The sequence below is a fragment of the Acanthochromis polyacanthus genome, chromosome 1, assembly GCF_021347895.1.
Source record: "Acanthochromis polyacanthus isolate Apoly-LR-REF ecotype Palm Island chromosome 1, KAUST_Apoly_ChrSc, whole genome shotgun sequence".
Classification (NCBI taxonomy): domain Eukaryota; kingdom Metazoa; phylum Chordata; class Actinopteri; family Pomacentridae; genus Acanthochromis; species Acanthochromis polyacanthus.
The window spans coordinates 56390446-56404953 of NC_067113.1; the positions used below are offsets into that span (position 1 = coordinate 56390446).

The following is a 14508-nucleotide window of genomic DNA, read 5'->3' on the forward strand; positions in this document are numbered from 1 at the left end:
TTGTTTCATTCCAAAAAAATTGCCAAAAATAAAATGTTTCCTCTATTCATATCCTGTAAAAAAAAAAAAAAAAATTTAAATTCTTCTTTCATTTTCCAAACTGGGAAGCTATTAGTGACCTTGCTGCAACCCACAGTTAAGCTGCAAAAATTCAGGCAATTTTTAGCTGAACTAGATTGAACTGCAGGCTGTGTGTAGTCAGACAAGTGAAATGTGAAACAACTTCAAAATATCGTACTCTATAAGATGTAAAAGACTTTATATTGCAGATAAAACTGAGCAAAATGGGAGCAGGAATGCCCAGAAACTTCTTCGGGTTCAGAGGGTTAAAAAGGGATTCAAAATCAGTTTGATAGTGATTTTGAAGTTACAAAAAAAGTTGTTTAAGCCTAAATGACAAGCAACAGTTGACCATAGTCCAAGCTGATGCTCCACTGCATGTATCATAACAGAATCCATAATTAAAGGAGTAGTTTGACATTTTGGAAGATACATGTTTTGACAGTAATAACAATGTTATTATTCTATTCTTGGTTTCAAACCACAAAATCATATCTCCCAAAATGTAAACTATTTCTTTAACTATAGCACGAAATAACATGACCGTCTTGCCTTAAAGCTGCATGATGACTCCCTGCACCCCTGCACTAATGTTTTTACCTCGCATGTCCTTCCTTTCTCCCTCCCTGCATCCCCTCCTTCACCCCTTTCCCCTCCGTTAACAGCGGCAGTAACGAGACTTCGATCTGACCTGTTAGGAAAACACAGACCAGCCTGCCCTTGTGAGAGGAGGAGCCTAACAACCTGCTGGGAAAAGAGAAGGAAAGCCGATGGTCGGAGGGGGTGCCGAAGATTGGGTGAAATCTCTTCACCGGATCTGTCCATCCAACCCTCCTCTCATGTTTCGTCTCTTCGGAGAGAGCAGTATTAATTGCAGACTTTAGGACTGCCTGAGATGAGAAAATAAGCAGAGATTATGGAAAGATGTGAGAAATAATAAAGGGAATGCTGTGTTGGACTGTTCAGAGAAATGACACAGTGGAGCCACGTGTGCCAAAACCACTGCAGGAGATGTGGAAGATGAAGAACGCCCCCAGAATGCATTGCAAGTCTTGAAATGATGCTCCTCTGGTGGCTATGAGGAGCCTGTGGGGGTGAAGTTAGAGGACAGGCAGATGGACAATCACTGAACCTACACAAGCTGGTACAGTTTCATTTGTAGTCCAAAAGGATTTCAAGGACTACAAGTCCCACGAGCCGTCACACACAGCCTGCTCTCAGTGATTTTTGAACTCTGGACGGCACCACCAAGTGCTCTTCTCTGATTTTTTTTAACTTTTTAAACTCAAACGAAGGCTCACGCAGCCGCTCAGTGCAGTGTATTTAGAGTGTAATTAATATGTAGATAATTTTCAAGGCGAAGAAGAAAAATGATCTATTTTGTAATTCAGTTGTCACAAAGGATGAGTTTCTACACTAAAAATAATCCGCCTGGGAACACAGTTGTGAAAATCCCTTCATATGCTGGTTTAACAGAGAACACCGGTGTGTTTGTCTTCGTCCAGGGCCGAGGCCTTACAACTTTCACACTCTAAATCTGCTGCAGTTGTGTGTGACTGCATGTTCACATGGGGCCTAAATGAACACTGACTTTGTGGAATGGAGAGGAATTTCCTCTCTGTTTTTCAGTTGGAGCACTATGAACCTGAAGCCTTCTTTTCCAGTGTCCGTCTTGCCCATTTGTTGCTGCAACACACACCAAAGTCACGGTAAATAAGCGGATTAGTGTTGAGGTCACTTCAGTTTAACTCCGTTTTTTTTCTCAAATTCTTGACATTTTTTAATCTGCTCTTAGCATAATGGATGGATAATTCATATAAATTAAGTGCTTTTTTTATTCTAAATTTCTAAATCTGAGTTAAAAGTCAAAATGACACCAACTCTAATGTATCTTGCAGCTTGTATACTGAAACTCAAAATGTTTACCACTCACTGAATGCCTTTATACCTTTCATACTGTTCACCCCCAGTGTTCTGCCCTCATGTAATCAATGTTGATAAATGCCCTTGCTTTTTTCTTTTTTTTGTATGATCCGAGACACTGGAAATGTTTTGTAACATAATGTATATTTATTTTTTATGGTTTTAAGACACTGGAAAGAAAAAAAAGATTGTGACTGTAAAATTAAAAATGACATGATGAATTTTTAACCGTTGTGTGTGTTTACATGCCTTGAGGCTGCTCAGAAACACCAAGTAACGTCAACTTTATGGAAACTAACATGTAGTGAGTGATAGAAATTATTATTCATTTAAAAGTTTTACACTGGTTTGACGGTCGTAAACCCTCATGCTGCTTTATGGATGTCTTTCTGGACAATTTTGGATGGGTTCATGAATATGGCATCCATTTTGGCGAAGGAGATTTTAAGTGTCAATATCAATAATACATTATGTGCACACAAAAAGTTATACTCAGGACCTTAAAGACAAAAACATCTTGATTCCGACTGAAACAGTTATATATTTTTTTTTTATCCACAAGAGGATTCCTGGCCAACAGACTGGGCCATTTATATATATATATAAACGTAACACTTTTGTTTTTGCTCCCATTTTTTATGAGATGAACTCAAAGATCTAAAACTTTTTCCACATACACAATATCACCATTTCTCTCAAATATTGTTCCCAAATCCGTCTAAATCTGTGATAGTGAGCACTTCTTTGCTGAGATAATGATCCCACCTCACAGGTGTGCCATATCAAGATGCTGATTAGACTCCATGATTAGTGCACAGGTGTGCCTTAGACTGCCCACAATAAAAGGCCACTCTGAAAGGTGCAGTTTTATCACAGCACAATGCCACAGATGTGGCAAGATTTGAGGGAGCCATGCTGACAGCAGGAATGTCAACCAGAGCTGTTGCTGGGGTATTGAGTGTTCATTTCTCTACCATAAGCTGTCTCCAAGGGCGTTTCAGAGAATTTGGCAGTACATCCAACCAGCCTCACCACCGCAGACCACGTGTAACCATAGATATACGTGTAACCACACCATCCCAGGACCTCCATCCAGCATGTTCACCTCCAAGATCGTCTGAGACCAGCCACTCGGACAGCTGCTGAAACAATGGGTTTGCATAACCAAAGAATTTCTGCACGAACTGTCTCAGGGAAGCTCATCTGCATGCTCGTCGTCCTCATCGGGGTCTCCACCTGACTCCAGTTCATCGTCGTAACCGACTTGAGTGGGCAAATGCTCACATTCGATGGCATCTGGTACGTTGGAGAGGTGTTCTCTTCACGGATGAATCCCGGTTTACACTGTTCAGGGCAGATGGCAGACAGCGTGTGTGGCGTTGTGTGGGTGAGCGGTTTTCTGATGTCAATGTTGTGGATGGAGTGGCCCATGGTGGCGGTGGGGTTATGGTATGGGCAGGCGTCTGTTATGGACGAAGAACACAGGTGCATTTTATTGATGGCATTTTGAATGCACAGAGATACCGTGACGAGATCCTGAGGCCCATTGTTGTGCCAAACATCCAAGAACATCACCTCATGTTGCAGCAGGATAATGCACGGCCCCATGTTGCAAGGATCTGTACACAATTCTTGGAAACTGAAAACGGCCCAGTTCAGCACACTCACCGGACATGTCACCCATTGAACATGTTTGGGATGCTCTGGATCAGCGTATACGACAGCATGTACCAGTTCCCGCCAATATCCAGCAACTTCACACAGCCATTGAAGAGGAGTGGACACCCCCCCCCCCCAATAAAACAAAACTGCACACTTCAGAGTGGCCTTTTATTGTGGGCAGTCTAAGGCACACCTGTGCACTAATCATGGTGTCTAATCAGCATCTTGATATGGAACACCTGTGAGGTGGGATGGATTATCTCAGCAAAGGAGAAGTGCTCACTATCACAGATTTAGACAGATTTGTGAACAATATTTGAGAGAAATGGTAATATTGTGTATGTGGAAAAAGTTTTAGATCTTTGAGTTCATCTCATAAAAATGGGAGCAAAAACAAAAGTATTGCGTTTATATTTTTGTTGAGTGTATAATTTAGTTTTTCACAAATTTAGCAAAAAAGATATTACATATTAATATATATTATATATTAAACTTGAAAGGAGTCCAAACAGCTGTTGTATTTTGTTTTCTTTAAGTTAGGCTAAACTAACTCGTGGTTGCTTCATGTTTACCATACAGACATGAGAACTGTATCAAACTTGTCATGTAATTTCTTGTTTTTCTTCTAAATGTATTGCTACTTCATTTAAATTTGCTTATATCAATATAATTTATCAAAGAAATTATCCACTAAATGTGAACAATGTTAACATTTCACTGCACAAGTTCTTGTCAAACTGCAATTTGAAGCTGCTGTTGTTTTTGATAAATGGCGTTCAGTGTGAGGCCTTGTGCTAAACCTTCTCCACATTATTTACATTTTTTCCACAGCTCGGTCCACTTGAAGACCTTTGCTCTGGTATTCCAAGGTAAGCCTCCTCCAAACAGCCCCTGTTTGTAGGAATTTGTCTTCAGGCATATGCACCAGATTAGTGGATCAAAGAACAGAATCAAACAGCACCGTGAATGATGCATTTGGTTGAACTGAAATGAAGACATCAGTGAATTATAACTGCAAGGTCTATTTTCCGTCCACATCTTAGCTCAGGTAATCCAGGTGGCTTTGGGTATTTTGGAGGGTCAGATGTTGTGTCAGGGCCTGGAAATGACAACAGTGCCAAGTCCGTGACAAAAACACATACAGGTGTTGCCGCTGGGTCTTGCCAAATAAATGATTGTGAGCAGGCCGAGTGAAAGGTAAGACTGCAGCGTCAGGTTTCACAAGCCTATTGGGTGATAAGTTGTCATGCCAACTAAAGCCAGTCTTCCCCTCAGGTGACAAAGATAAAGTAAGGAACCTGTCAAAATATGGTTTGTTGTGGGATGAGTTGTTGCAGTCATGAAACCAGTTCAGCTGCACTTATAGTCTATATTTCTATATCATTTTTATTATATTACACCGCATTAACTTCCATATCAGCAATTATTCTGTCAAAACAGGTATCATTTTGTCAGGTGACCGATGATTCACTTTGGAGCTTCAACTTGAAACCTGAGGAGTTGAGTTCTGGTCTCTATCAGTGACCCTCTGCCCTCCTCTTTATCTCAGTCCCATCGCAGGCAGGCAAACTAAATAATTCAGACTCATGAGAGCCACAGTTGGCATCCTGAAGGAGCTTGTACCTGCTGGCAGGAGGAGAGTGGATGATTGGTGCAACTACGCCATCTACTGGTGGACAATGCAAAGTTACATGGAAAAATTGAGCATGTCCCATTTTTGAAAGCAAACAAATCCCTTAAAATAGCCAGCATAGTGTTTAAAGAGAAGCAGCAGTAAAATGCTAAATTCATGCATGATGAAATTCACTGCAGTTTAAAATAAAACACTCAGGACTTTAACAGCTGCAGCTTGAATTGGTTTGATATGACCATAAACTGGACTGTAAAATCTGGAAAGTGAGGTCAATAGAGCAGTGAATTGAACCTGCATTCTTCCTAACAGCCAGCAGGGGGTGATTGCATAGAAGTCTCTGAGAAAATTAACTTACTTCTCACTTGATTTGTTTCCTCTGTAAACATGTTTCTAATGAATTTATGGCTTCAATTGCTAGTTTCACGTCCTCTTTAATAAAGCATGATGTTTGTTTAGTAAATTAAATTATGGTTCTGTTTTAGGGCTGCCTGTCATTAATCAGTGAAATGACATGGATAATGAAATGCATTGACCTCAATATATAAAACCAAAGTGTGATTTTTAAATTTATTTCTAAAATGCATCAGTTCATTGTAACACAATGTTTTGTTTTGTTTTTTGTTTTTTTTCAGTATCACGTCAGATGATTTTGGCTCCAGTCATTGGTCAGCTGCAGTCAGTGGTCCAGTTTTAGTCAGCATCACATTATGACTCAGTCCACCATAAATGTTTCCAAAGAACCCAGGGAGTATTTCAAATGATCTCAGAATTACAACGTCGGTTTTTACAATATGCAGAGTCACTGATTTCAATAATAAGCACTCTTTTTAAATAATTTTGCAGTAATACAGACATTAAAAAGGGTGCGTTCTAAAATGATGCTACCCTATGATTGATAAGTTGCTTCCACATCAGGCACATAGTACACTCATTTTCTCAGTCAGATCTGCCTTCATTTGTCACGTGTAGTCCAAAAAAAGACAGTGATGGCCAAATGCCAAACTTGAGACTTCAAAACACTAGTCCACAAACCACTGGCGATGTCTCGGTCACTACGTCCATCTTTTTCATACAATCTGTGGAAATTACAGCCACACTAGTGGTAGTGCAGCACTATCTTTAGTCACTTGCAATAGAAATTGCATAATTGTGCTTTAAGTTCAGATATAAACCATGCATTGGTGATGTTTATTAGGGGTTTAACATGGCAAAATTATAATAATCTGCTCTGATACAGCTGTAAAACCCTGTAAAACAAGCACAAAAAGCAAAGACAACAACAATGTCAGAATCCGAATGCTGATAGAAAGAAGCTTATGGAAAAATAGGATTTTAGGGGTTTTAAAACAGCAGATTTATTAGTTGTGCAGCTGTTTGTAACAGAAACTAGCTTAGGGTGAATGTTATATAAAACAAATCTACGATTAAAAAGTTTTATAGTGATGTGTGATAAATGTTTTATAAAGCACGTATTTATCATTTTAAATGATTTTTTGGAGTAATTTCCTTGAATAACAGAAGTTAACTCACTATTGCTGTTTGCATCAGCAGTGCTGTACTGCTGGGCACACCCTCACCTGTGGTGGTAAGGTGGCTATTTTGCCTTGCAAAGTGTCAAATGCATCTAAAAAATAAACAGAACCTCCAAGTTAATACTGGCATCATTTTATTATAGATGCATAGCATAAGAAACATGAATTAAAGAATCCTTTTTAACAACTGAATGTGAGTTTTGGTCAAGATAAGGGTTCAATTTCAAGTTAAGAAGAAATACAATTATCCTTGGGAATAAAATGCGCTCACTTTTGGTTTAGCATACATTTAGTGGAAGGTTCTCATAAATATATGAATACAAATAGTTCAAAAGCTGGTGGAAATAGCAACAGTTCTCTCAAATCATCAGTGATAAATGTGATCCATCTTATATATTTTAAGACATCCTTATGAAATCTCATCTCGCTATTTATTTTGCTGAAATGAATCCAAAACAAAACCATGCTAGTATTCCATCAACCGTCTTATCTAAATGTGTTTTTGCATCAGTGGCCTCGTCATCCGTCCTCCCCTTCCTCCCAACTGTTCTATAATTGACTCTGAATGCTCCGGCAGTTGCATAAGACACGCGTGGTTGTGCAACCCTCCAGAAAATGCTGGTTTGGGATTAAGAGGTTTATTACAGCGTTTCTAAATGGGCACAGAGGGAGGATTTGGGAAATCTCAACAGCAGTACTTTTGCTAGAAGACATCTGAAGAGGATCACAGACCGAAAAACCATTGTGCGTGTGTGCGTGTGTGTGTGTGTGTGTGTGTGTGTGTGTGTGTGTGTGTGTGTGTGTGTGTTGAGCATGACTGAAGGGAATCCCATCTAAAAGCATTAGTCCTCTTGTTCGCTGCGCAATCTCCGATGACCACGCAAACCCTGAGTGGTTTCCCGTCGGAGCTTATGGTATTTACAGATCAAGTTTTGCAAGGTCGTGTCCAATGATACAGCAGAAATAACCTGCAGGAGATAAGATGCCTCATGGAAATGAAGACAGGCAGAGTTCAGTTATGTTTGAGCAAACAGGGATGAAGAATGATTGGTTCAGGTGAATTATTTTTACCTTAAAATCATTATATGCAAATAAATTAAAAAGGAATTTAGGATTGATTTCAGAGTGAATGGAATATCTCCATGAAAAACAGGTTGCTAATTAAAGAAAATGCAATAAAATGCGAACTGTCTTTTAATGGAAACATATACTGTAAGTTAAATTTCCATGCTAATGTACAATTAAAAACAATTCTAACTTTTACAAGAAGTTTAGAAGTGTTTTGGGTGTGAGGATACGCAATCCTATCTTACTATCCTATTTTATTATATCTTGAAAAGAGACAAAAAGGAACATGATTTTATTCAATCAGCTGTTTCCTCTAAATGTGTTTTTGTATCAGCAGCCCAGAAACACTATTCGTCTGAATGTAGTTCCCTACATTCTCATCACTAATTATAGCCTGAAACACTTAAAATTTATGAAATAGTTTTTTTTTTAAAAAAAGGTAAATTAAGTCTAAATCTGAAAAAAAGATGCATTTTTGGAAACTTTGCAGACTGTAGAAACATCCATCCATCCTCTATACACCACTTAATCCTCACTCGGGTCACGGAGTCTATCCCAGCTGACTCGGGCGAAGGCAGGGGACACCCTGGACAGGTCACCAGTCTGTCGCAGGGCTACATATACAGACGAACAATCACACTCACATTCACACCTACGGGCAATTTAGAGTAATCAATTAACCTCAGCATATTTTTGGACTGTGGGAGGAAGCCGGAGTGCCCGGAGAAAACCCACGCATGCACAGGGAGAACATGCAAACTCCATGCAGAACGATCACGGGAAAGCTGGGACGTGAACCAGGGATCTTCTTGCTGCAAGGTCAAAGTGCTAACCACTATGCCACTGTGCAGCCTGCTGGAGAAACAATGTTTGCAAATTCTCACCATCATAAAAGTTGATATGGTGATCATTAGAAAATATGAGTGAGAATTCTTACACATTTAGCACAATCAGAGCGGTCATTTTGAATCATGTTTCTGTTCCCTTGGCAAATTCAGATCCAGTGTTCAGCCTCCTTTTAGCTCTATTTTGGTCTCTACCAAGCTGTGGGGGGGGGGGAAATGTGATTCTTTAGCTGCTAAAGAATGCTGTGTCTTAAAAAACTGATTGAAATGAGGAAGAGTGAACACAAGCAGTACAGCTGTGGGCTGGAAAACAAAAAGTTTTTCTATTAATTTATCTACCAAATATTTTACTCATTAGTCACAAAAATGTGTCCATTGTACAATACAGCAAAGTATGAAATGTTAACAAAGTTGACATATTAAGTACAGAGCAGCAGCTTCAAAGTGGCTGTTGGTTAATATGTTGTTGTAATAAAGTGTGTTTCTGTTGTCTGATGGCAGAAACAGAAAATATGCAAATGAAAACAGCTTAAATGGGATTTCAGCTGCACTAAGGTACAGAACATGTGAGCACAGAGACCAGGAGAGAAGCAAACGTATAATTGATTTGATGATTTATGTCGATATCAATGTCAAAATCATCTTGTTTTGATCCAGTGTCAATTAAAAACTAACTGACGATGCTGCCTGGAAATATGATGCAGTGAAATGGTGCTCAGGCATTATTTAGCTAGCAGGCTACATTAATCGCTATATTAATATGAATTTTTACCCATAAAAAGAATACAAAATGCTACAAGCGGTTCTTTGGAAATCTAACACCCTAAAAACAAAACCCAGTCCGTCAGGCCTCTACAAATGGACTGCCAATGGAAAAGCTTCTCTATCAGCACCTCACACATTTGCCTACACAAATGTGAAGCTAATCTAATCACACACCATCTCTCTCTTTGTTTTCTGTAGCAGCTGGAGCCACACAAACATGTCTGGTCATCAGAGAGCTGCACCTGAAAGACGGTAAGACGGTAAGATTGCATAGAAGTCTCTGAGAAAATTAACTTACTTCTCACTTGATTTGTTTCCTCTGTAAACATGTTTCTAATGAATTTATGGCTTCAATTGCTAGTTTCACGTCCTCTTTAATAAAGCATGATGTTTGTTTAGTAAATTATGGTTCTGTTTTAGGGCTGCCTGTCATTAATCAGTGAAATGACATGGATAATGAAATGCATTGACCTCAATATATTAAACCAAAGTGTGATTTTTAAAATAATTTCTAAAATGCATCAGTTCATTGTAACACAGTATTTTGTTTTTTTGTTTTTTTCAGTATCACGTCAGATGGTTTTGGCTCCAGTCATTGGTCAGCTGCAGTCAGTGGTCCAGTTTTAGTCAGCATCACATTATGACTCAGTCCACCATAAATGTTTCCAAAGAACCCAGGGAGTATTTCACCTACAAGCGGTTCTTTGGAAATCTAACACCCTAAAAACAAAACCCAGTCACGTCAGGCCTCTACAAATGGACTGCCAATGGAAAAGCTTCTCTATCAGCACCTCACACATTTGCCTACACAAATGTGAAGCTAATCTAATCACATACCATCTCTCTCTTTGTTTTCTGTAGCAGCTGGAGCCACACAAACATGTCTGGTCATCAGAGAGCTGCACCTGAAAGACGGTAAGACACAGCTATGACTTCTTCTGCCTGTTTTAAGGTTTTAAATACAGAAAGAGGCCTCGAAAAATGTGGGGGAAATCCTGGTATCAATTCAAAGTCTGATCCACTTTAAAGCTTGTGTGTGGAGTTGTTATGTATGTTGGTAAGAATCAGGCCAAAAATCCAGAGAGAACAGGACTGCAGTGATCCTCATCGGTAGTCTGACACTAGACACAGAAAGTACTTGTGATTACTTCCCTGTAATCTTTGGTCTCATCTCAGGGGTCAGAAGTCAGTTGACTCCCATTTCTCTCTCACTTTCTATCCGTTTCACTGTTTCACCGCTTCAAACAGTCTCTTCTTTTCCTCTCATCTGAACTTAAACAGCGACGAGACGATTGTCCATCGACTCAAGACCAAAATTTCATTACTTCACGTAGAGACGGAATTGCAGAAACGGTGGAATAACGCCAGCGAAGACTCCTGAGTTGGATTCTGTCACTTGCAAAAGACGAGGAGAATCTCACAGTGTGACATAACAAACATGCAAAGGTTAGTGGATTTTAGTTTACAATGTTTTTTCTAGATCAGATGCAAAGCACTGTATTGTCAAGAGTAATATCTGGTCAGCTTACTTGAACTCATTGACCTGTGTGAGAACTCAACAGACAACATGTAACCAACCAAGGGGAGAGGATAAAGGAGCCTTAATTTATTTAATTTGACTAATATGTTTTATCTACTTCTTTAGACTAACTTAAATATTTTATTGTGGCTTCGTAAAGATTAGGTAAGAAAATGATGGGTAATCATTTAATAAGGATGGAGGTAACCCTGATGAAATTAAAGAAATTTAATCAGTATTTTAAGGTTTTGCAATCTTGGGGAAGTTTCTAATCTACAGTTACGGACTTACACATTTTTAGTATTTTTTAGATCCAATATTTTTTCATCAGATTTCAGTATGACTTTGCCAGAATTTGGGATTTCAAAGGACATTTAGTTTGGCTGAACAATTAATCATTTTGAAATTGTGAAACAATTCAATTAGCAAATCACAAAGATTGTGATTAAAAAAGCATGTTATGCAACATGTCTGAGGGTTTACACCGTTGTGTCAGCGGTTTTACAAATTCATGGTGTCCTCCTTGTGCAACAGCCACGCTTTTGATGCTATCGCATGTGGTAATAGATATTGAACTGAGGCTTGCCTTTTAAAAGAATATCAAAATTCAATTTGAAACTGTCAGAAAAATTGCCACAGTTATCAAAATATTACATCAATATATCTCAAAACCACTTCTTTTGATTTTCTTATTGTTAGAATGTCAAAAAATATATTAACATGTCCAAAAAAATATTACTAAAATGACCAACAAATATTGAAAAATAATTGGGAAATATTGATAAAATGTCTCAAAACTATTAACATGTTAAAAAATATTATTAACATGTCCAGTAATAATTTTAAAAAATGTGAATAGGTCTATTAATTAATGAAATAATAATTATATTCTTAAAAATGTTGACAATATATTAGAAAAATTGTAAAATAAAAGAAGTAATATTTCAAAATATATTTTCAAAAAATATGAATAGAATGTCTACATTAAAAAAAAATCTAAATATAAATGCAATGTCCAAAAATATTTGTTCAAATATCAAAATGCCAAAGAGTCCAATTTTTTAATGTTCAAAAATATTTATTTTAAATGTCTGAAATAGGCTATTATTAAAATGCCTCCAAATATAAATTACCCAAAATAGACAGGAAAGGGGGAAAAATGATAAAATATTAAAAAATAAAAATATATATATATATTTATGAAAAAACCTGAAAATATTATTAGGTTTGAAAAATATTAATACAAATTTAAAATGTTTCTTAAAAACGTCTAAAATATAAGTGCAATATTGTTAAACTGTTTTTCTTTTTTTTAAAAATCATCAAAAAAATCACAGAAAAATAAAAACGTGCTTTTTAAAAAAATAATAATGCAACATGTCAAAAAATAGGTCACAAATGTCAGAAAAATCTAAATTAAAAAGTCCAAAAATGTATTAAATAAATAAATTAATTAATTAAATTGAAATCTTTCAATTTTCAAAACTGCTTGTTAAATTATAAAGAAAATAATAAATAAAAATCTTCATAAAATGCCAAGGTTTCCGAATTTTTTATTTAGATTTTTTTTTCATATCCGAAAATATATTCTTTTAAAAATTTTCCGAAAATGTTAATGCCTCCATATATAAATTACCCTAAATGGACGGGAAATATAACATTGCTGTCAGTGGGAATATATCTCTGCCGTAATGCTGGATTAGATTTAATGAGGCCGTTGTTTACCAGCCGCTGGTTAATTCATCAACCACAGGGCGGTGGTAAGGAGAGCCGACCGGGTCTCCACTCACCGCCTCCGGAGCGTCGCTCTCTGTCAGCGGCCCCTTTAAGAAAGCAGCGCCGCACACTGACGAAACATCCTCGGCCCTGCTCGCTGCCCGTTTCTGCGAAATCAACAAGAGACCTGGGGAAGGCTAGTTTCTGGGAGCTCCGGGCCACCGCTACTGGTCAGGCTGCTCTCTCCGGAGAGGAGGGGGACGCAACTGGTACATTTCTTTTTCTGTTTTCTTTTCTTTTTTTTTTCATTTTGTCTGCCTGCCAAACCGCTCAACCTTCATCAGGAGACGACATTTAGTGGGTACTGTCGGGATGGATGGACCAAGTGAGCAGGTTTCGCCGTGAGACTGGCGCTAATTTGGAGCAGCAGCAGGTGTACTGAAGGATAAAGCGGACTCAAGGCAATCTTAGTGTTCATGAAACTTTGCTACGATTTACGTGCTGGGTAAGGACGCCTGTTTTCTAATCATTTTTACACCATTCAGACGTCTGTTGTTTTCGTTTTATGTCATTCATCTCACCCGAGTCGTCCAAAATGCGGATTATTTTTGTTTTCATTTCGTCTCCCTCAAATGTTGCGGCTGAGAACAAAAATGTCGGAGCGTTAATTCGAGGCCCTAAAATCAAAATGAAACGGTTAATATGATGGTTGGAAAAAGTATAGCGGACACATTTGGCCTAGCTAAACTGTATTAGAGACTAATGGTCGTCGACACAGTTCAAAACCACACTGATAACATCTACTGCTGCTGTTTTAGATGAGCATTTCTCTGTGTTTTTAATCCACAGCCACCTCCTATCACCTAATATTGACTCATACTTTATAAAAACTTAAATTTTGATTGAATTTTATGTAAAAAATATATTTACAGGCATCAGACATTAGCTTCAACTTCGTGTAGTGCACGTGAGCGACTTCAAAATCCGACTAGTGACAGCTGACTCTGTTTACTACAAGATTTCAGGCGAATTTTGCGCTAACTACACTTACAGGCATCAAACATTAGCTTAAACCTCGTTCAGAGTACCTGCACGACTTGAAAAGCCATACTAATGACAACCAACTTTGTTTAAAACCGAGATTTGAAGTGAAATAAAATAAATTGGCAGGCATCAGTCATCAGCTTAAACCTCATTAAGTGTACCCGAACGACTAATTTAATTATTTCAGACTAAGATTTTAAGTGAATTTTATGCTGAGAATATACTTGCAGGTATCAAACATTAGCTTAAACCTCATTTAGTGTACATGTATGACTTAAAAAGCCCAAATAATGACAGTACATTTTGTTTAAAACTAAGGCTTTGGGTGAATTTTATGCTAGAATAAACATACGTTCATCAAACACTAACGTAAACCTCGTTAAGTGCACCTGAATGATTTCAAAGGCCCAAATAAATAGTTAAGTTAGTTGTAAACTAAGATTTTAGTTAAATGTCATGCTAAAATATACTTGCAATCAACAAACATGAGGTTAAACCTTGTTAAGTGTACCTGAGCAACTTGAAAAGCCTAAATAATGACACTTAATTTTGTTAAAGCCAAGATTTTTGTTAATTTTTATGCTAAAATACACATAGAGGCATGAAACATTAGCTTTAACCTCCTCAAGTGTACCTGAACAACCTGAAAAGTCCAAATATTGACAGATAACATGGTTTAAAGCAAAAAATTTATTTGCATTTTATGCTCGATAAAACTTGCAGGTGTCAAACATTAGCTTA

The 14508-nt window shown here is 37.7% G+C and overlaps 2 protein-coding genes across 9 annotated transcripts in view; both read left to right on the top strand.

Moving 5' to 3' along the window:
* celsr1a (cadherin EGF LAG seven-pass G-type receptor 1a) overlaps positions 1-2211 on the top strand; it is a 126893-nt gene extending 124682 nt beyond the window's left edge. For 6 of the 8 annotated variants that reach the window (XM_051946251.1, XM_051946264.1, XM_051946263.1 and 3 more), the window contains one exon: positions 759-2211. In XM_051946251.1, the coding sequence (XP_051802211.1) occupies positions 759-786 (28 nt within the window). In that variant the 3' untranslated portion in view covers positions 787-2211. Of the gene's footprint in view, positions 1-725 lie in introns of all 8 variants that reach the window. The other 2 variants (XM_051946259.1, XM_051946270.1) reach the window with 1 other exon arrangement.
* A 10626-nt stretch (positions 2212-12837) lies between these two features.
* Positions 12838-14508, top strand: part of gramd4a (GRAM domain containing 4a) — a 59768-nt gene continuing 58097 nt past the window's right edge. The window contains exon 1 of the mRNA XM_022193887.2: positions 12838-13228. Within this exon, the coding sequence (XP_022049579.1) occupies positions 13200-13228 (29 nt within the window). The 5' untranslated portion in view covers positions 12838-13199. The remainder of the gene's footprint in view (positions 13229-14508) is intronic.